This window comes from Limulus polyphemus, unplaced genomic scaffold (assembly GCF_000517525.1).
Source record: "Limulus polyphemus unplaced genomic scaffold, Limulus_polyphemus-2.1.2 Scaffold480, whole genome shotgun sequence".
NCBI classification, from domain to species: Eukaryota; Metazoa; Arthropoda; class Merostomata; order Xiphosura; family Limulidae; genus Limulus; species Limulus polyphemus.
In genome coordinates this window covers 210,550-231,972 of record NW_013666090.1, presented here as the reverse complement: position 1 = coordinate 231,972, position 21,423 = coordinate 210,550, and the positions used below count along the sequence as shown (strand labels likewise).

At 34.9% G+C, this 21,423-nt stretch overlaps 1 protein-coding gene across 3 annotated transcripts in view; it reads right to left on the bottom strand.

Moving 5' to 3' along the window:
- The window catches only part of LOC106458526 (BRCA1-associated RING domain protein 1-like), an 82,754-nt gene that overhangs the window by 50,561 nt on the left and 10,770 nt on the right, over nucleotides 1-21,423 (bottom strand). For 2 of the 3 annotated variants that reach the window (XM_022384767.1, XM_022384768.1), the window contains exons 2-3: nucleotides 18,776-18,832; nucleotides 4,971-5,913 (exon numbers count right to left, since the gene is read on the bottom strand). In XM_022384767.1, the coding sequence (XP_022240475.1) occupies nucleotides 4,971-5,913; nucleotides 18,776-18,832 (1,000 nt within the window). The remainder of the gene's footprint in view (nucleotides 1-4,970; nucleotides 5,914-18,775; nucleotides 18,833-21,423) is intronic. The other variant, XM_022384769.1, reaches the window with a different exon arrangement.

Sequence of the window (21,423 nt, the reverse complement as noted above, 5' to 3'; positions counted from 1 at the left end):
ATGACTTTCAGTATTTAGCATATAGGTTAACACAAAAATACAGCAAGTAAGACACACCAAATACCATTCTAACACAAATTCACAATTTAACCCATCAAAGTATTTGGTCACAAACTACAAGACTTAGGTAACAGACTGCATAGGACATATAGACAATCTAACGAATTAATGATACAAGATTCTTTAAAATCAGACTATGAACAATGTTTGACCAGTAATATAATGGCAAGAAATGTAAATGAAGCAAATACTCCAGATGCAACTCTATAAGACTTAACTGAAGTAGCTACTACAGAAGAACCATGCAAAAAGCAGATATACAGACCCCAGAACTCTGCTACAAACACTGTAGATAAAAAGAATTATAGAACAAACTGGCAGAATAAATATCAAAGTAGGCTCAAGGGTACAAAATGTTTCAACTGCAGTAAGCTGGGGCATATTGCTAAAAATTGTTTTAAAAAAATGCAGTTAGAATGTTTTAACTATGGATTGAAAGGTCACATGGCCAGAGACTGTAAGCACCCACCTAAAAGAGCCCCAGGAACTGAAACTTTTAAGAAAAGGTTTTCAAACAGTACTGGAAAACCAGTGTTTTCCAGAGAAGGAAAAATAATAATTCCAGCCAGAAATACAAAGCAAAATTAGAGGTAGTGGCATAAAATTTTGAGTATTAATAGTGGTAACAAAATTATGTAAAAATAAAAGGTGTAGAATGTCAGTTGTTAGTTGACACAAGTGCTGTATTTCAAATGAAGAATCAGTAAAGAAAAATCTGACATTGTTAGATAATGCATGGAAATAAGTATTAAAAAGTATTTTAACTTCCATACCAGGACATCCTATTCAAATTCTATGCAAATACAGTGTTCAAATAAAAGTAGGAAACTTAGAACTTGAACAGCCATTCTTCATCTGTCAACAGATGATATACCAGGGCATGATTTCTTGCAAGATTATGATACTGAGATATCTTATTACCAGCAGTAAGCAGCACATAGAAATGGAGATCTTTAGCTTTCAAGGAATTATACCTTCAGACTTATGTTCAAAAGTGAAGATAAATTATACCTTCCCATTGACTCAAGCTAATAGTCAGATGCTGAACACTAGCATTAAGTAAAGTAGAGAGGCTAAGGATCAAAAGTCAAAATACAAAACCACTGATACTTCTAAGCATAGTGATACACAACAAAATTGGCATGGTAATAGAACTAAGTATTTGCAAAGAAATCAGACTAAAAGGACTAAAAAGAAAAGAGGTGATCCTAGCAAGAATAGTAATACTAGCAATAAAAGTCATAGAAGTAGTAGCAATAGTGAAAAGTGTGGTAAACAGAAGTAAAACAAGGCAAAATAAAGTAGAAGAAGAAGAATGTGGCCAGGGAAATAACTATACAGACCCCTCAGATGGCACTAAACCTAGGTTAGACAACAGAACATACCAACAGGAGAGTTTGATAGAAAGAATACTTGTAAGGCAAGTTAGATTAACTGAAGTTTCCAAGAAAAGTCAAATTATTGTTGATGTTGACACTCCAATTAGAGACCACTTAGCATTTGTAAAAACCTACAGTAGAATAAGTGAACAGTTCTTTGGCCAAACATGAGAAAAGATATCAAAAAATATTTTGAATGGTTTACATGATGTAAAAAGTAAAAACCTGTCTGCATTTAAGAAATGCTTCCTTACAGAGGATGCCAAGTTTAATGATGCCAATTCAGATGATAGCTATGGATATTTGAGGTCCATTACCAACTTCATACACAGGAAATTGAATAAATTAGTTGTTGCTACCTACCTTACCAGATTTCCAGAACCAATACATTTATCAGATTAAAAAGCAGATACTATTTCAAAGACAATGGTAAACCACATTGTAGCTAGGCATGACATACTACAGTATTTGTTAACAGGTGAGATATGAACTTCATTTTGAAATTAATGAAGGAAATTTGTGAATTGTTAAGAGTAAAGAAAATTGAGATCACTGCTTATCACCCAACTAATGGGTTAGTAGAAATATCTAACCAAACTCTACAAGATATCACAGTATCGTGAGAAAGATCATAAACATGGGATGAAAAGATTTCTTTGACTAGTATTACCTTATACAAGTGCAGAAAACAAGCCTACACAGGAAAGTCCTTTCTTCTTTTGCATGGTAGAGATGTAATGTTATCTATGTAGGAAATATTAGCATCTAAAAGGATGAATTTTGTAATAGATGAGGACTATAAAGCAGAAATGAAGCATAAATTGCAAACTGCATTTGAAATAGCAAATGAACATTTGACTAGAGGTGTAAAAAACAGAGCAAATCAAGTACTGGTAATAGTTTGTTTGAAATTAAGCACAAAGCTAAACAATAGGCTATCTGTGCTCTGCCCACCACGGGTATCGAAACCCGGATTCTAGCGTTGTAAGTCCGCAAACATACACTGGTAATAGTGATAGTATAGTGAGGGATAGTACAACTGAACTGGGGATATGTTATAATATGTAATTTTCACAGGAATCAAAGATAAATTACTAAATATGCGAGAAAAGAATTATCATTCCTAAGCCCTTCTATTTTTATAAAACAAAAACTCCAGGAACTTATTTATTTAACATTAGAAATGAATTGACTTTATCAATAATACGTCCAAAACATGACATTCATCAATTTGATTACCAAATCAAAATGGTTAGTGTAAAGGGAAGTGTTTATTTAAAATTAGCAAGAAATTGTTCTGCATGTGAAAAGGAAATAAATTTACCTTCTAGTTTTAGAAGAAAGACCAAGTATACTGCAGCACAATTGAACATAAAGATTCAAGGGTTACAAGAATTACCTACATGCGAGGAGTAACAGTTATATAAAGAAACAGAAAGTAACTTCAAAATCTCAATATTGAAAATTTTAGTAGAAGAAACTAAACATTTACCCCACAGAAGGTCAGAGCTAATAATTAGTTTTAACAACATGTAGAAAATTTGAGGGCTACAGCTGATTACACTATGCTTAGTATTACTCCTAATAAGCATACTGTTATATAAAGCACAGTACAAATTAGCGTTCGTCAAGTTACTAAAACTTGATGGACTATTAAGATTCGGCAAAGGAAATAAAGGCTAAAAAACACAACAGAAATCTTTAATACTACTCATTTAGCTGACCTGTTGGTTGAACAACAATAAGTACCATCATTAACCATGGGCTTTCTGCTGTACTTGTGGTCAGCCATAACCCATTCAATTTTTTCGAATTTTGAAACTGTAAACTGTAATTATCATACCTCATTTTCTGCTACAGCCGATATAAGTTTAATCACTGGCATGCGAGTGATTAGCCATAATAGGCAATATTTTAAAGTGAGTTTCACAGTTTAACAGAGATAAAGAAAATAATTCATCTTGTCTAAGGGTGTTCTAAAGCAGTGGTTCCCAACCTTTTCACCACCAAATATCCCTTTTATTATTCATTTTTTCCTGTGTCCTTTCTTCATTATTTAATGAAAGAAAATAGCTCACAAACCCACAGTATTACCTTCGCAGACCCCAGGTTGTGAACCACCATTCTAAAGTAATTGAACCCGCCAATGTGGATTTTCACTAAAAGAAGACAATTATTTAAAATTCAGGATACAACTGTGATAACCCAAGGGATAACGTAAGTGAATTATTCACTGATACTATTGTGATAAGAGTGGAGAAAAATAATGCGTCTTGTCAATTGGATTCTAAAGTAATTGAATCAGCCTGTGTGGATTTTTTACAAGAAAAGAGAATTATTTAGAGTTTTAGATAAACTGTGATTTCCTATAGTGTAAAGAAGTTTTGTACATACGTTTAACTTGTGATACCTTTCTCCAGACTAATTACTCATTGGAACAATATGTACATATGATGAAAGCAAGTAAGGTTTGAAAACCACTGGTCTCCAAACTAAAAGTATCAGCCTTGCATAGTTGTACAACCTGAACATCACCACATGTAGAATAATTGAAGCCATCCTAAATAAATTCTATGTTTAATCTCAGGTCACAGACTAAAAAGCCATAACAGAGATGAAATAAATAAATAAAAAAAAGACTACATTCAGAAACCATGTTTATAAAGACACAAGATTATAGCCAAGCCACCAAAAGTATATAAACATTCCAACACTAAACTTAAATATTATCTTTAACAACATGGAAAACAACAACAACAAAAAAATGTAAATGTCTGCTAACATATCAACATCATCAAATGGTATAATATGGTAGCATTACAAAGACTGATACTAATGACTTAATAGGCTCAGTTGAAGTGTTCTTAATGTCAAATGTGTAAACAGTAAAGGAGGGAACCATCAGCAGTATCATAAATAACAAATAATCAAATTTACTTTCAATGAAATGTTAAAAGGTGTTTTTATTATTTTCTAGTTGTCTTTTTTATATATCTACACAATTAGCCAACATTAAACATAGAATTTATTTAGAATACCTTTAACATTTTATCCTACTTCACAGATAACATTTACCTAAAAGATATTTTAAGAAATATTTTTTCCTTCATTGAAATGTGTGTTTTGGTGAAGAAATGAAATTACCAATTAAATAAATAAATAACCAGTTACTCTGCTGAATAATGTAAAATAATTGTGATGGTATGTACATGTTATCCAAACACCTAAAGCATTTTAGGTTATTAGTGGTGAGTAAATGACAACATATCTAAACCAAACAAACTGCTTACATTCCACAACTATATGAGGCCTATTTATTTATTTATTTGCTTCATTCTTATAAGCAGCACTGACAAGCCATGAATTAGGCAAAACTAGTCTGTTGCTGAGGGAGTAGCTAACTAAAGAATAGATTATGTCTGTACTCCATATTTTCCTCACTGAATTTATAATTGGGAAAGAAAAGAAATTAACAAATAAATAAATACTTTACCATGCAACTTTCACACTTTTGTCAAAAAAAAAGAATACCTTAATAGTTGCTACGTGTAAAGGTGTTTCTCCTTTAGCATTTCGTTTGATTACTGCAGGTGAAGAATTTGCAGGACTGCCACCAGGGCTACTTAGAGATTGTCGAAGACGGCGAGTACATATAGGAGTAGTACAGGTTGGCAACTGTCTAGGAGATGGTGATGAATTTCTCGTTGAATAATTTTCCAGGGTTTCTTTACAGTGTAATGACTCACTCTCTTTTCTTTTTACATACTCCTTAATTGTTTTTTTTGTCTTTTTGTTTGCACTTTCACTAATGTATTCAATCTTAGGACAGCAAGGTGATGACATATCAACATCTAACTGGTAACCTTTAGGTAACTCATGACGACTGCTGGGAGATTTTTCAATAGTGCTGGAGGTTAAGTTCCTACCTTTAGGTGGTACATGGTTTTGACTCTCTTTTGTGGTTTCTTTTTCTTCAGCTAAATTAGCAGCATTTTCATGCTGTTGGGCTTGGTTTAAAATATTCTTAGACTCTTCATAATAAGTGCTGTTTCCTTGGTTCCATGATGATGCCAAGTTCTTAGATTCTTTGAGAGAATCATTGTTCAGTTGATTAATATCAGTATTACAGTGGTCTTCCACAGCTTTTTCAACAATATCAATCTTTTGCTGATTCTTTGTAGATATTTTGTTATTAGGTTCTCCAGCAATATTATCATTTTGTTGTTTCTTAGAAAACAGTGTAGGTATACATTTTTCCGGTTCTTCAACAAAGTCTTTGTTTACCTGGCTCTCATTTTGGATAGTGTGGTTGGGAATAAAATCATTATTCTGTTGATTCTGGTTAAGTAAAGTTTTCAATTCATTAAGCAGTTTCAGAAGAGTTCCCATCTGACTGTCACTCTGTACATCTTTAACAGCTGAGGGCATGAAACAGAGTGGACAGAAATTACCCTGATGCCTTGTGATGCATTTTCTAAAAAAACAAAATATTGAAATTATTTTTTAAAACCAATATTTGAACATTATAATATTGCTTAGAAACCTTTGAATGGCATTCTACATTGTAGAGAATTTAATTCAAAAACATAAATTTACTCTAACAAGTACGAATCCACTTTCAATTTCCATACAGTAAGTGTTTTTGGAGATGGAGTAAGACCTAGGTGTATCTATTGAGAAACAAAAAGGCTCAGAAGCCTTCAGCCAAAGCTAGTCAATTTCTGGGATACATTTAAAGAAATATCTGATTTAATATCATACTGTAATAAAGATTAATTTCAATTTGTATGACTAAATTAGATTATATTTGAAGTACTCTGTCATTTTGATCTAATGAATTACAAAGTGAGCACAACATTCCATCAGTAGAGATACTGTAAACATTAATTCTGTTGTGTTTTATTTTACTTCCAGATAGTGATTACAATCACTCAAAAATAGGATGCATATGTTAGACTGAACAAAGACAGTGAGCAAACATAATTTAGTGGTGGTATAAACATAAAAAGTGTGCAGATGTTGTTTATTTCATGCTAAGTATAGTGTGAATGGGTGTATGATACAGTCCACCCTGTATCCTATAGAAAGTCTATCTATGCTTGAAGGAATTTAGTATAAGGCTACTAGAATGAGCTATGAGGAAAGGTTTAAACATTTTAACTTCTTTTGATGGAGTATAAATCTAAGAAGTGATATGTTGGAAAGACAAGTTTTGTAATAGAAACTTGAATGTTAAAGATCATAAGTATAAGCTTGAGAAATGAATTTAAAAAAATACTTATTCTAATGGAGATAATTTTCTCAGAATTTTTAACCTTTGGAATAGCTTAAGCTCATAAAATTATGGTATTGTATCATTATTTGAAATATTTTATATATATATACAAGTTTTCAAAGTTAATTTTGGATGGTTTAGTGTTTGCTTTTAATGATGCGGTGTAACTACAGGTGTTCACACAGTCTCCTGTGATTTCTTGTTCTGTAACTTTCTCAATCTCACTGAAATTGTCTCATCAGCATTGTAAAAGAATGAAAGTTAATATTTTCCTAAACCAAAAATGTATTTCCGATAATACTTACCTCTGCTTACACTATAGCTATTTCTCGATCTCCAGGGTTTCCACTCTTTCCATCTAAGCATTGAAAATACTTGCTCCAATCTTTTATACCCCACTCAAATGCCCTTGGCAAATTCTAATTTGAAAATTTCTCCACCAAGTTCAATGCACCCTCAATCTAGGTACTGTATATAAGCACCTCATTCAGATAATGTAATCACTTTCTTGAGACATAAACCAGCTTTTAGTGGGAAGGTGGGAGAGTGTCAACAGAGGTAAGTATTACTGGAAATACATTTTCAGTTTAGGAAAATGTTAACTTCCAAAACATACTTACTTCTGCTGATACTATAGCTAGAATCCCACATTGAGAAGGTGGAGGGGCTGGTGCAGGCATGAACCATACAGAAAGCATCTGTATTGAACAGAAATGTACCAAGATAAAGATGGTACAAGAGTAGGGGAACTGCACTACACCCAGAACAGGTATGCTCTTCACCAGGAACTCAGTTCCTATAACAAAGGTGGAATAGAATACAAGTAATTGTCAGTATAGGCCAGCCCCAAATAGATAGTCAAGGTTCCACAACTCAGGGTTGGAATTAAGGGGCTATTGGACAGCAATGTTATGTATACTTTTGTTTGGATCCCAAACGCATTGGAGACCCCTGAGGAACAGTGCTCTGGAAACTGTGCAATAGATGATCCAAGTTCTCTACATTTTTAAAAGCAAACCGACCCCGATATATTCAACTTGAAGACTGGCAGGGGTGGGCAGGATCCCCTTTAGCTTTACTCACGATAGTCCATGAGTGGCAGTCCATAATAAAAAGGTAATACCATGTGGTGAAAATGGCTACAGGGGTTAGTCAAAAACCCTCAGAAGAGGAAAATGCCAGATCATGTAAGTCATGAGATAGGAAAGTATTAGGAGTAATTCACATACCAAATCACCCAATGTCTTCCAGAGGGCAATTCAACCAAGAAGCTAGAGATATGACAAATCTGGTGAGATGTGACACACAAAAGTTTCCTCTTCTGTAATGATAATCCATTATAGGCCATGAGAATCAATTTATGAAGCCACCTCGTTAGGGTAATGGAAGATAAGTAACAGGAAAAAGAAGGATTCCAATGAATGAACAATTGATTCCTACTACCTCGAAATGAGTTAGTACGAGCTACATAACACTTTAGAGTCCTAACAGGACATAACAAACAGTCAGGATCAGAGTGGTCATAAAGGAGAGAAATGACTGGCAAATGGATTGGTGAGAAGGATCTTTCCCCTTCTTTAGCTATTAGTCTTGGACAAAAAAGACCTATTGGGGTAAAGCAGGACAAATGTGGAATGATAAAGAGTCTGAACCACATGAATTGCAAACAATTCCAACTGATGACATTCACAAGCCAGTAACAACAAAAATACAATTTAAGAGAAAGGTGAAACAAAGAACATGAAGCTAAGGGCTCAAAGGGAGGATGAGACAATGCCTGTAAAACAACTGTAAAATCCCAATTTGGTAATGGAAAAGGTCATTTTGGTCAAAGAATATGAAGGGTTTGGAGTAGACCTGCTAGTACTGAGGATTCAAAAAACCTTCCAATATTTGGAATACCAAAAAATAATAGATAAGGATGCCTTATATAAAGCAACTGTAAATAAATCAAGACTCCTCTCAAATACCCAAGTCATAAAATGGGATATGGTAGATACTTTAGGATGAAGAGGGTTGAAGTTCCTTTTAAGACACCACTGATGATAAGTATTCCATTTCCGTTGATAAATGGCTGTGGTTGGCCAACAGAGAGATCTAGTTAAGTACAGAGAAACCGTAGAAGATAAACCCTTATGTTTGGTAAAGGACTGCATAACTTCCAAGCATGAAGATTGAGTTTCCGAACATCTGGGTGGAGAATATCTGATTGAGGCTGTCTCAGAGACTGCCAAAGTGGAAGACGTATAGGAGTACATACCTGCAGATACCAAAGAAGTGGAAACTAATTTTTAATTGGCCAATATAGTGCAACCAAGATAACTCGACAGAGAGTGGAGTGAACCATAATCAGAAACCAGGGCTATAGCCAAATCAGAGGAAAGACATACAGATGTAAGCCTGTCCAGGCCCGACTGAACTCATCTACTGCCAATGCTTGAAGATGAGGCATTGGAGACTAAAACTGAGAGCACATCCAATGAAAAACCTCATGATGTATCATCCATTCTGTCGGAATAATGTGGTTGGTTGGATCAAGACAAGAGATCTGCAATTAAATTCATCACTCCAGGAACATGACATGCTAAAAGACTTAAACGATGGGAATGAGTCCAGTAAAGATCCAAGGTAGGAAAACAAGGTCTCAAAAATGGTTGAGTCAAGATAGATCGATGATTTGATGCCAATCTTCTTGAGTACAATGAATAAACGGGAATAAAATCCCAGAAGAACTGGATCAACCCTCTCTACTGCTCTTTTGACTAACAATTCTCTTATAGCCTGGGAACGAAGCCCCACTCGTCATGAATATGCTGGAGGTGACAAGACAACAGGTTGTGCAGATAAAGGTGGAAGTGATGTAAATTGAATGACCAACCCTGAATCCAGAGCATGGAATACCTATGGATCCCTGGTGAAAGAACTCCATATGTTCAGAAAGTGATGTATTAGTGGTCCCACTGGTCCCCGCCTATGGGACTGACACCAATGTCATTTTCAACGGTCTGCCTGAGCCAAAGATTCTTGAGAATAAGGATGGACTCTTTATGGGAACCAATAGACCTGGGAACTGAAGGACGGGGTCATGAAAAACTACGAGTCAACATTCCCAAATCAGCACCAGAAAGGCAAAAAGTCAACAATGATAAATAAGAATGTAAACAAGCTGAATCAAATCTTGATTATAAAGTCTCAGGAACTCCAGCAAACAACATGAAACAGAGAAAAGAAGCTTCCCATAACTCCCCGAAGGGAGAAGATTGTAAACAAACTTTTGAACAAAGAATCTCTACCCAAAAAATACCAACCAGGAAACTATACAAAGAACTGAAAGAAAACAATCTGAATTAGGTAAATGTCAGCAAAATCCCCAACTTGTCCTCAAATTGCTGAGGGGAACATTGATAGGCTTCCAACAAAAATTTGGATTGAAGATAAATACCTCAGGACAGTCGTGAGAGTAAGACGAATCCAAGAAACTGTGATCTGTTTAAAGTGATCATAGGTTCCAATCGAAACTCCACAGGTCCAAAAGTGGGTCTATTGGTTGAGAATCTAAATATACCTCCTCCTCCTGGCAGTGATAAGCCAAAGCATGTTGTTCAGATAAACGTAGGGGATAAGGCATAGCTATCCCGTCACGTAACTGAGTGGCAAATCTCCCAGCATGAACAGCAATATCAGAAGAAGGAGGAGAAATCAAGTAGTCACTTGCTGTCCTTGCTGCCAACAAGGAAGTAGTCAAATGCAATAACCAACTGAAGAAAGGGGGCTGGAGGTGGCTGATCAACATAGTCCTCTGTTGAGGCTGACCTAATAAAAGAAGCCAGAAAAAAAAAAAGAGTCTAAACTCTTCCCAACCAGTCCAGGTTAGTTGTAAAAGCTGCCACAGAACTCCTCGGAGAGACACCATTGGTCTGCATATGTGTCCATCTCGCAACGGATCATATCACGGACAGCTTCGACTGAGAGCAACCCCTCCCCTGGCCATTGACAAACACCAGATAACACAGGTGGAAGAGGAGAGGTCTGAATGGCCTCCGAAGTAGAAACATTAACTCTGGAAAGTAATTTATAAATATATGAAGATATAACCATAGTAACGCAAACCACATTCAAAGTTGTATTGTAAATTGTGAATAATCACAACACTCCTTTTTATAGAATCCCATGCTGAAAGCTTTGTAGAGAAAAAGTGATTACATTATCCAAATGAGGTGCTTATATACAGTACCTAGATAGAGGGCACATTTAAATTGGTGGAAATTTTCCAAATTAGAATTTGCCAAGGGCATTCGAGTGTAGCATAAAAGACTGCATTTCAATGCTTAGATGGGCAAAGAGTGCAAACCCTGGAGACTGAGAAATAGTTATAGTGGCAGCGGAGGTAAGTATGTTTTAGAAGTAATCTTTGGCAAAAAATGTATTAATCAAACATGCATAGTACATAATACTCTCATTTCTAGACCTCTCGTTTCATTGTATCTTCAAACTTAAATCCTATTTTAGATAATTCCTACTGTTTACCTTTCTATTTTAAGGTTTGCACATATTGATTGGATTGAGCTAAGTTTATCAATATGCCACTTAATTATAATTTGGTGAACATGAAAAAAATTACATTGTTTGTAGCAGATACTGTACATGTGTTACCTGTTCAATAAACTTAGATTATTAATGATACAATACCTAAAAGCATACTATGAAAGTACACAAGAAAATGGACAATTGCATGAATTATGTTTCAATTCTACATGTATGTGTTGCCATAGGTTATGATTTTGTGAGTTAGGTGTTATTTTTTTTTTTTTTTTTTGGTCTACAATAAATTCTAAAGTCACATGAAGAGCATGTGGCTTAACTCTTTAAACACTGGCTCAGTCAATATGACCAACCACAGTCTTTATAGATTTAATACTTACAACTCTCAATATAGTGTGTATATCTTCACAAAATTTGGCAGTCCTTCAGTTAACATTACAAGTCTTTCACATGCAATAAATCTTATTTTTTAGTGAAGTATTTTTAATAAAATAAAATAAGGATTTGTCCATTAATATATTGAGTATTTGTTTTGAATAGTCTGTGTGCAAAGTAATTTTCATGTTAAAACTATAAATACTTTTCCTCATCTCAAAAATCTCAAATTTCCTTTGTGTAATCCCTAAAACCTCCTAAATACATTTCAAAAGTTTTTTCTAGAAAAACTTTATAGTTTATCTGTTATTTTCTCTACCCTATCTCAAAATGTGATCAGTTAATTCGACTGACCTCGTAACCACAAAAAAAAAGAAGATTGAAATAAACATAAATTACACATTTTTCCTTTCTAGAATGACTTCAAATTGTAACCTAAAACTACATTCGTTTATCCTAAGTAGCTCTAAGTTCGTAACATTATACATCTATTTAGAATTAAATTTTAATGTTTTGTTGCCCTTTGAACAGTGTATAACTACTAATACTATCCACACCATTATAAGTTGTAAATCACTCGGAGAATGTGCAGGTCACGTTACACTAGCGAATTACATTACCAACGAGCTACTACAGGCTGCTCATGTGCGTATCTCTTGAACCATTTTTATCATATTATTATTATTACTTATTTTACCTTATGTAATCTTAAATAACTTAAAAAGATCCATATTTTTAGATTTTACTTACTTTATAATAATAATAATAAATAAAAAATAAATATGAAAAACAAGAAATAAAATACTTACCCAATCTTCTTTTTTCTTACTCTCAAGTTTTCAACGAGAGTTAACCCTATTTTTTTATACTGTAAATAGTAATGCACTTAATAATTTTTATTTAATTAAATAATTCACCAAAAAATATATACTAACAACATTCAAACAGTAGACAAATTCCCTTACCTCTCAAAATTATTCTGGCTTTCTAACTATGCGACAAGAGCTGTTACAAATTCATCCAAACTAGTCTTTAACTTTTCAATGGGAACAAATCTTGCACTGTGAGTGAAACTGGCAATATTCTGTTCAGAACACAATGTTATACAATACATCATTTGATAGATGAAAACCTTGACTTTCTATTGGTTATAGGTAATATATAATAAAATGTAAGAGAGAACTATCAACGAATTCAGAAGGAGAGGATGTGACAAGTGGGTGTGGTAGGAGAGGTCTGATTTTCTATTTGATAAATCTGTAACCAAACAAAATTGAAGACTATAAAAATTATGGTTTGTCTGAGCAATAAATATTTTATAGAGTAATTTACGTTTATTTTCATACTATTTCAAGGGGTGGTGGATAAAATAAGGATGATGACTAAAGCTAAGAGAAAATGTATCACGTGGATACACCAGTGGAAATTCAGGATATTTCTTTAATATTGCCTTGTAGAATTAAGAACTTAAAACTTGTATACTATTAAAATATGAATTATTAGCTAAGATTTTATGCTAATCTAATCGATATAACATAAACAAAAAAGTGGTTTAATAAAATGTTAAATGTCAGACACTAAAACCTTGCGTCATGCACAGTAAAGGATACCTGGAGCAATAGGGTTAATGTCTTAAAGTTTCTTGAAAGTTTAGGAACTGATATAAAGGGTATAAAGCATGAGTTAGGTTAAAGTAGATTTTGTTTGATTTTCCTGAGTTAGTTACAGTGGATAATTTATTCCTGAGTTAACAAGTTTGTTAGTCAGCTTGTTTGTTACTATCAGCCAGTTAGTAATATTTGTAAATACTGAGTTTATGTTTCAATGACGAAATAAAGATATGAAATAAACAAGTTATACTATTGTATTAGTCTATTATGAACTTAGGTCTACATGTATAAGGAAACATTAGTAAAGCTAACTTATAGAATTGGCAGTTTAAGAAATGTTAACATTTTCCTTTCCTTTCCTGAAAATGTATTTCCAATAGATATTTACCTCTGCCCACAGTATCTATTTCTTGAATGCCTGCCTTTGAGATTTTGCACACACCACTAACCTTGAACTACCAAACCACCTAAATTAAGTATGTGTTTTGATGTGAACTGCTCTATTACATAGTGGAACCATCATGCTGCAACATCCTTCCAACAATAGTAGGGTGACACATCCTCCATGCATGGTAGATCCCCATAAGCACTTGCAATTATAATTAACTTCATTCTTAGAAGAAGCAAAAATAATGTGCACTGATAGTGGGAAAGAAGAGTGGGAAGGTGTGAAGAGAGGCAAATATCTATGAGAAATATATTTGCAGGTAAGGAAAACATTAACTTTTGAAATAATTCACTTAACTCTCCACTAATGTGGTGGAAGGGCCATGGCAAAAAAAGAAAACCTAGATAAATATCAGAAGCGAAAAAGCCCATGCAGTGTGACACCCATTAGCTGGAGCTTACTAGAAGGGCAACACTTATGGGAGACTACATCCTTGTCAGGCAGGGTATACTCTTTTCCTGAATGGAAGTATGAAAGGAGGAAGGCAAAAATAAGCCAATGTGTTGCAGGGATGGGCAGAAAAAATATGACCAACCAAGCTTTGGCACAAAACAAATCATATGGATATGATGTGTAGTGTGGCTTGGGCAATAATCACACCCTACAGTTTGGTAAGTTTTCTGTTGTACAATTCACTTACCATACATACAGGAATGGGCACTAAGGTCCCTTCCTGGCTTCCAAGGAGAACACTTTGCCCTATTCAACTAGTCAAAACCACTAGAAGATTAGCATACAGTATAATAGGGTGAACCTGCACTACACTGACATGAACACCACTTCCCTATTTCCTCCAACATAGTGCTGCCCACTCAGTCTCACTACAAAGGGATTGCACACCCAGTGAATAACTCTCCAAGTCAACCACTCTAGCAGCTAGGAACCAGGAATTGCAAGGGTATCCCATGTTCTACTCAAAGACCATGGAGGGATTTGCATTGGGGAGATTTTGTAGAGGTGCCTGGACCCAATCAGACCTAACACCACAAAAGTCTTTTACAGGAGAAAGCGCAATGGGTTATCACAAAACCTATTTTGAAAAGTCAGCATGCATGAGCCAGAGAAGTGAGCAGATACTCCTCCAGTGCTAGCTTTTTCCATGATAGGCCATGGAAGGTACAGTCTAGAATAGACATAAAGGGATATATAACACTGTAATGGTCTTGCAAAACCCCCAACTCAACAGTGGACACATAGGAACCAGGTTGGGTGGGCTTAACACTTACCTCTGACTCAATGTAAATTTAGTGAAGTAAGTATACCCAGTGAGGCAACACTGCCCACTGGGTGGGTTTCCAAGGGGAGACGAGACTATCATTACAAGTGGGTAAAGAAATAAATGAGGTACTTACACCATTAAAATTGGTGAGTAGACTGAAGAATGGCAAATGGAGAAAAAATAAGTCTAGATGGAGATGAAACTGCCAGATGATGAAGAAGTTGAGTAGACATTGTCCACCTCCCTGTTTGTCAGTTCTTGTCCACTGGTCGTTGAAAGAGCAAGGCCAAACTGACGCAAAGGACAAATCTGATGAAAAGTTACATGACAGATTCTGCGAATGTCATACTCTAGGAAAGAACAAATGACCCAGATGAAGTACTGAGTCCAATCAGTAAAAGTAGTAGACTTAGATCCCTGGATAAAAAGGGGTCACATAACAAGAGTAGGTGATTGCGGGCATACTGAATCAGAGTCGTGCAAGTTGAACAACACCAGATCACCCAAAACGGAGAACTAAAGAAGGCCAGGGTTGGAAATATCATTGTGGGCAGAAAATGATGGAACAAAAAATGTGAGAAAAGGACCCATCACCTTCACTAACCACCCTTGTGGCAGGAAAAAATGAGGAGTCAGGAAATAAAAGGGGGTAAGATTTGAAGAAAAAAGTACAGGAGGCACATAAGGCATAAATATGAGTACAGCAATGACCTCAATTCAGAAGGAAATGGAAAGAGGCTTCCAAGGAAAGGTGAGAGAAGGAACAAGTGTTCAGAGGTTAAAACAGGGTATGGGGAAAACTGTAAAGAACCACAAGAAGGTCCCAATAAAAAAAATGAGCCAGAATAGTAAAAAAGACAAAGAAAGTCAGGGGGTAAAAAGACAGAACCACAGCACGAAAGGTAGCTGATAAGGCTATACAATGTCCCACTATAGTGTAGACCAATAATCTTTGGTCAAACAGCCTGATAAAGAATTCCAAATGATGAACAACAAAAGGATGGCATGAAGGCAGAGAGTGCCTGATGGACAGTGGTGATCAAAATGCCATGTGTGTCAGGGAATAGAGAGAGTGAAAACTGCCCATTGAGGAAGGAATGAATAATCCCACACATGAAGAGATGACACTCCCAGATGAAAAAGTAATGTGGTAGGTTAGAGCAGGAAGAACCTGATGATGAAGAAGAAGAGGTGCCCAAGATGCTAGTCAGTGAAGAAGAAGAAGAAACCAAGAAAGAACTGGCCAATAAGGTACTACCAACAGGATTCAATAAGGAGTATTGCCAAGACATGTGGAGGAAGGTAGATAGCAGGGAACACATACAAAAAAGAAGAAACCAATAAAGACTGAGGATGTCCACAGCCAGAACAGTCAGTTGTGAGATCAGGAAACAAGACTTGAGGTGACCAGGCACCTGATGAACAGCCTCTTGGAGGAAAAGAGATGTGGCTATAGAAGAGGTCTACTGGGTAGAAGCAAAAAGTAGCTAAACATCAAGAGAGATATGGAAATGAAGGACAAAACGGTGGATGTGGCAAGCAAAAGCTCTCATGACCTAGCTGAGACATAAGGAGCAGAAGTCATGCCAAAGGGTATAACCTGAAACCAGCATACTGTATCATAATGGACAAACAAAAGAAAGTGCAATGATACTGAGGGATATTAGAATGTGAAAAGTGTCCAAGATATGGACCTTCTTCATCAAAAGACTGGGGAAAAATAAGCTATTAATAGGAAGAAACCCTTTCCTCTGAAGTTGTGAAATAATCAGAAGTAGTTCAGAAAAGAAGTACAATGAGGGGACGTCATTCTCCAGAATTCAAGAGGACAATGAAGAGACATTGGAGAGGGCGAAGTGACATTCTATGGCATTCAAGCCCAAGAGCTCCAACACTGTGTCCTGAGACAGTGATAGTGCTGATGATCGGAAAGTGGAGAACAAACAATGGGTAAAGAAGAGGAGGAAAAGAAGTGAAGTGAGTGACCCAATGGTAGGCCATTAAGTGAGTTATGATTAGCAAAAAGAAAAGTGTTCCCTCGGGACCTGAGCAAACCAGGTACAAAGAGGTAATCACCAACAGGATGGAAAAAGACTAACCCTTCAGGAAGGGAAATGGCAAGAGGAGGTACAGGTAGGAAGAGAAAATGTGAGAGAGAACGAGGGTACACATGCCAACAAATCTAAGGGGATGCATAGAAATATGCAAGACATAAGAATAAATAAGTGAGAGAAAAATTATGACAAGCAACTTCTGCTCAACACACCAAGGTGAGAGTAACACTCCATACACCTTACAGTAAATAAGTGGAACTATACACAAGCCACATAGGGAAGATTGAGAAAGATGAAAAACATAGAAAAGTGTATCATGACTGAATAGGTCTCAACTATATAAAAACCATGCGAGGAGAAAGATAGCCAATGATGAGATACTGGCCTAAGTAGGGAAAAGGAGTGACCACAGATATCCCAGAAAAATTATCTAAATCCTGGTCAATGGATTCAGATAGGAGATAACAGGACAGACAGTGAAGAGATAGAGCACAGAGAAGGTGAAGACAGGAGATAACAGAACAGACAGTGAAGAGATAGAGCACAGAGAAGGTGAAGACAGGAAAAGTGAGGCAGGGTAAGGGAGACTGGAGACAGAGGGTTAACACCCAATCAGGCAAACAGGATTCCAAGGATTGAGGATCCAAAAAGGCAGAAGGGAAAAAAACTATATGCCATTTTAAAGGAACTAAATTGAGGAGGGTGAGGCAGGGAAGAATGGGAATGATGCTGAGACAAAAAGACCTCACCATGGATACTAAAGTCAGATGGTGGGGGAAAAACAAACTACAGCATGAAAGAATGGAATAAAGAACAAGAAGAAACATAGAACACAAAAAAAAGGGAAAGCATTGTACAAACCAGACATGATCAACAAAGAGAGAGAAGAATTATGTGATCTTCAACAGTGAACAACAAAGCCATAGCAAAACCAGACAGTGGAAAGAACTGTACAAAATTGTCAACTTTGGCTCAGGAATGGAGAATGCACAGGAGATAAGAGAGACTGGGAAGGAAGGCAAAATCCATTAATGGTGAAAAAGAAACTCCAGCAACCAAAAACATAATAGAATCAGTAAGGAATTGGACATTATGTTGTATGGTTTCTCGACTTCTGCAAACAACCATACCAGAGGACATTTAACTAGTCTTATTCCAGATGAAATTTTAGCTTCATGAAAAGAGCTAGAACCTTGGGCAGATGAGGCCAAAGAAACATGAGTTAGCAGGGTTGAAAAACAATCTGAAGGGTAATCCTAACATAGGTTTTAGTGAACCACTGTTCAAAAGAACAAAGTGAGAAATGGAATCAGAAATTCACAAAAATCATGAGAAACAGTCAAAAAGTCAAACAAAATCTTTTAGAATTTGTAGCAAATCGAAATATGTCTATCAACAGCAGTGTCGAGCTTAAGAATGAATTTAATATTAAGCATAAGCGCTTATAGGGATTAACTGCTCATGGACGTATCACCCTCCTACTTAAAGAAGGTTATTGCAGCATAATGATTACATCATGTACTAGTGCAATTCACATCAAAATACCTGGTTTAGGTGGAAGATAGTTCAAGGCTAGTGGCATGCACAAAGTCTCAACGGCAAGCACACGAGAAATCACTAGTGCACAGACAGGTAAGTAGATTGTTTCAGAAAAAACATTTTCATTAGCTTTAAGCAGAATGGAATTATTTTTTACCAAATCTAAAAAAAAAAGAAAACCCAATGACAGAAGTTGTTAAAACAATACTTTTATCTAAATGTCGTCTATTACCCAAATCAACTGTTCATTTTTAAGACAAAATACATTACTTACTTGCAAAACACATGCTCACAATTTCCAATAATAAAAGGATCATCTAAGATGCCATCACTGAAAAAAGAAAAACTAGATTTATTATAGCCTAAGTTGATGAATTACAAAATTTAGTAAATTTGAAAAAGTATTTATATGATATCAACTTACATTATTAGATTTTAAATACATTTTTATGAAATGAATACTAAGTGTAAATATTACAAATCAATTTTCAAAAATACTTACAAATCAAGGTAATCAAAACAAAGTTTCTTGATATGTTTTTGTCTTCTTGCTGTTTCTAAATATCAGTCTATTATTTAGAACAATATCTAAAATACAATAAAACTCTGTGATTCTGTATCTTTCATGTATCTTTAGATGTTCTCATTGTCTACTTTCTCTTACTTATACCAAAACTTAACAAAAGTTCAAGTAGTTATTGTGTAATAAAGCAGTACATTGTGAAATATTTCAAAAATAACTTTTTGCAAAGCAACATCTGAGAACATTCTTTAACAACTTACAAGATGTAATAGACATTGACCAACTTCCTAGTCATAAACATCTTTAGTCAGTTTTTTTTATTTTTGAATGCACAGTTCTCCAGATAAACTAGTTCTGGCAAAACAATTTAGTACAAAACAGAAGGGTATTGAATAAAGTGGCTAAATTCTCAACAAGAGGTGTCATTCACATGATTTTGTGAATAAAATGAACTGTTTGTTCATTTGAAATTAACAAAGTATATGAACATCATGCTGATCATTATGACTACTGAAATTGGTTATAACCAAAATGAGGGCACACGCAGGAGCTAGATACACTGCATTTTGAACTGGAATGATAACTTGCTAGTGTTGCTCTTTCATACCGTCCTTCATCTTTTTCTTCCTTTCTCCTTCAGTAAAGAGTTAGTCATTCGTAACCCAATTGTTTTAAAGGAAACTATATATTCATTTTAAGTTTGTTAACATAAGACTTTGGATGATGGTTAATACACATTTGCATTACTGTAAAGATACAAATCACTTATTTTTTGAAGGCTCACTGCAATGTTTACTTTCTCCTTAAGGTTTCTCAGTTAGATATCATTGTTCATTACTTGAAGTTAAGAAGTCTGATGTTTAAAGGAACACTGGACATGTCTAAATAAGACTACATAGTGTTCTTGCAGATATTAAGTAGGGTTACTATAATATGAGTATTTACTTGGAATTATCATATGACTATTTGTTCCAGTATTGTTACTGCATTTTACTCATTCCATAATTTATGTGTCATAGTTTTCGGTGTCCTGTGAAACTAATGAAACTGCTAAATTAAATATATCACTAATTTAACAGCAGAAATAATTGGTTATTCAACTTTCCACATAATTTATTGCACCTGCCTCAGAATAACTAACATAATCCAGATCTCTTAGCTGCAGAAGTGATAGAAAACTACATATCTTCTGATTGTGAAGTGGGTGGGAATGCATTTCAGAGATAAGTACCTGTTTGAATCTAATTTTAATTCTAAAAATGCAAAATTCATATCAGGCAGGCTTATTTCTGAAATATTAAAAGCCAGAATACCCACAATAAGATGGATGAGCAAACCAGAGAGAGTTACAAGTACCACTGGTTCACCAAAAGTTGGGTCCCAGACAGGAAGGCAACAACCCAGTGCATTCATGTTACCGTATTCAATAAGTAACTTGTCTTGTCTGTGTTGTAGTAGACTAGTATTTTGTAAAATAGTGTCACATTCCAATTATTATACATTATATATGTATATAGATTATTGTTATTTTGAAATAAGTAGTTAAACTCTTTTTTCTTAAAACATAGAATAGTATATAAAGAAGTAAAGCAAATAATTATCTCTTCCAGTTACGATCTTTGTACATGGTTGCTGCTTGATGTAGGTTGCTAAGCCATTAAAAATTTTGCACGTGGAGGATTTGAAACAAAATAATTTTTTTAGGTTTTATACACACATTTGAGTAACTAAAAAATCATAAATCACTATGTCAATACCACAGAATTCCACTTTAATTTATCAAGCTTGGTAACTAAGATGTATTTTAGTCTAGAAAATATGAAATTTCGTGCAGACTAAAGACACACCCTACTACCTTGAAATATTGGTTCAAAAGAAAGAAATGCCATCTAAGCCTGTTAAAATGGCTGAGAAAGTCACAAGGGGGACATTCTGAGCTTATGATTGGTTATTCATGTCATATATAGAAGTGTATATAAGGGAGTGTTTCCAAAAATGGAAAGATGTGGGTGGGGTACCACTGTGTTTGATTTATTACATGAGCAATATCTTAGCAAACAGAAAAGATATGACATTCTTATTTTATACTCTAGCTTGTCAATATCAGTAATTTGAGCTTCTAATTCGTATGAAACTGCAGACTTATTATTTTGACTTCACAAACATCTAAACTGAACCAGTGCTACATTCAACATACCACATGACACACAAAAATCGATGTTTATCTGTGTTTTTGAATATTTAATTTTAAATTAGAAATTGAGTAATGTATAGTACTAAAATCTGAATTATAATCTACAGTTTGATACCAAACTTATTGACATAAGTTCATGAAATAGTAGTTCAATAACATTTTGAATGCGAGTCAACAAACAAGATTAAATGGCCTTTCACCCATA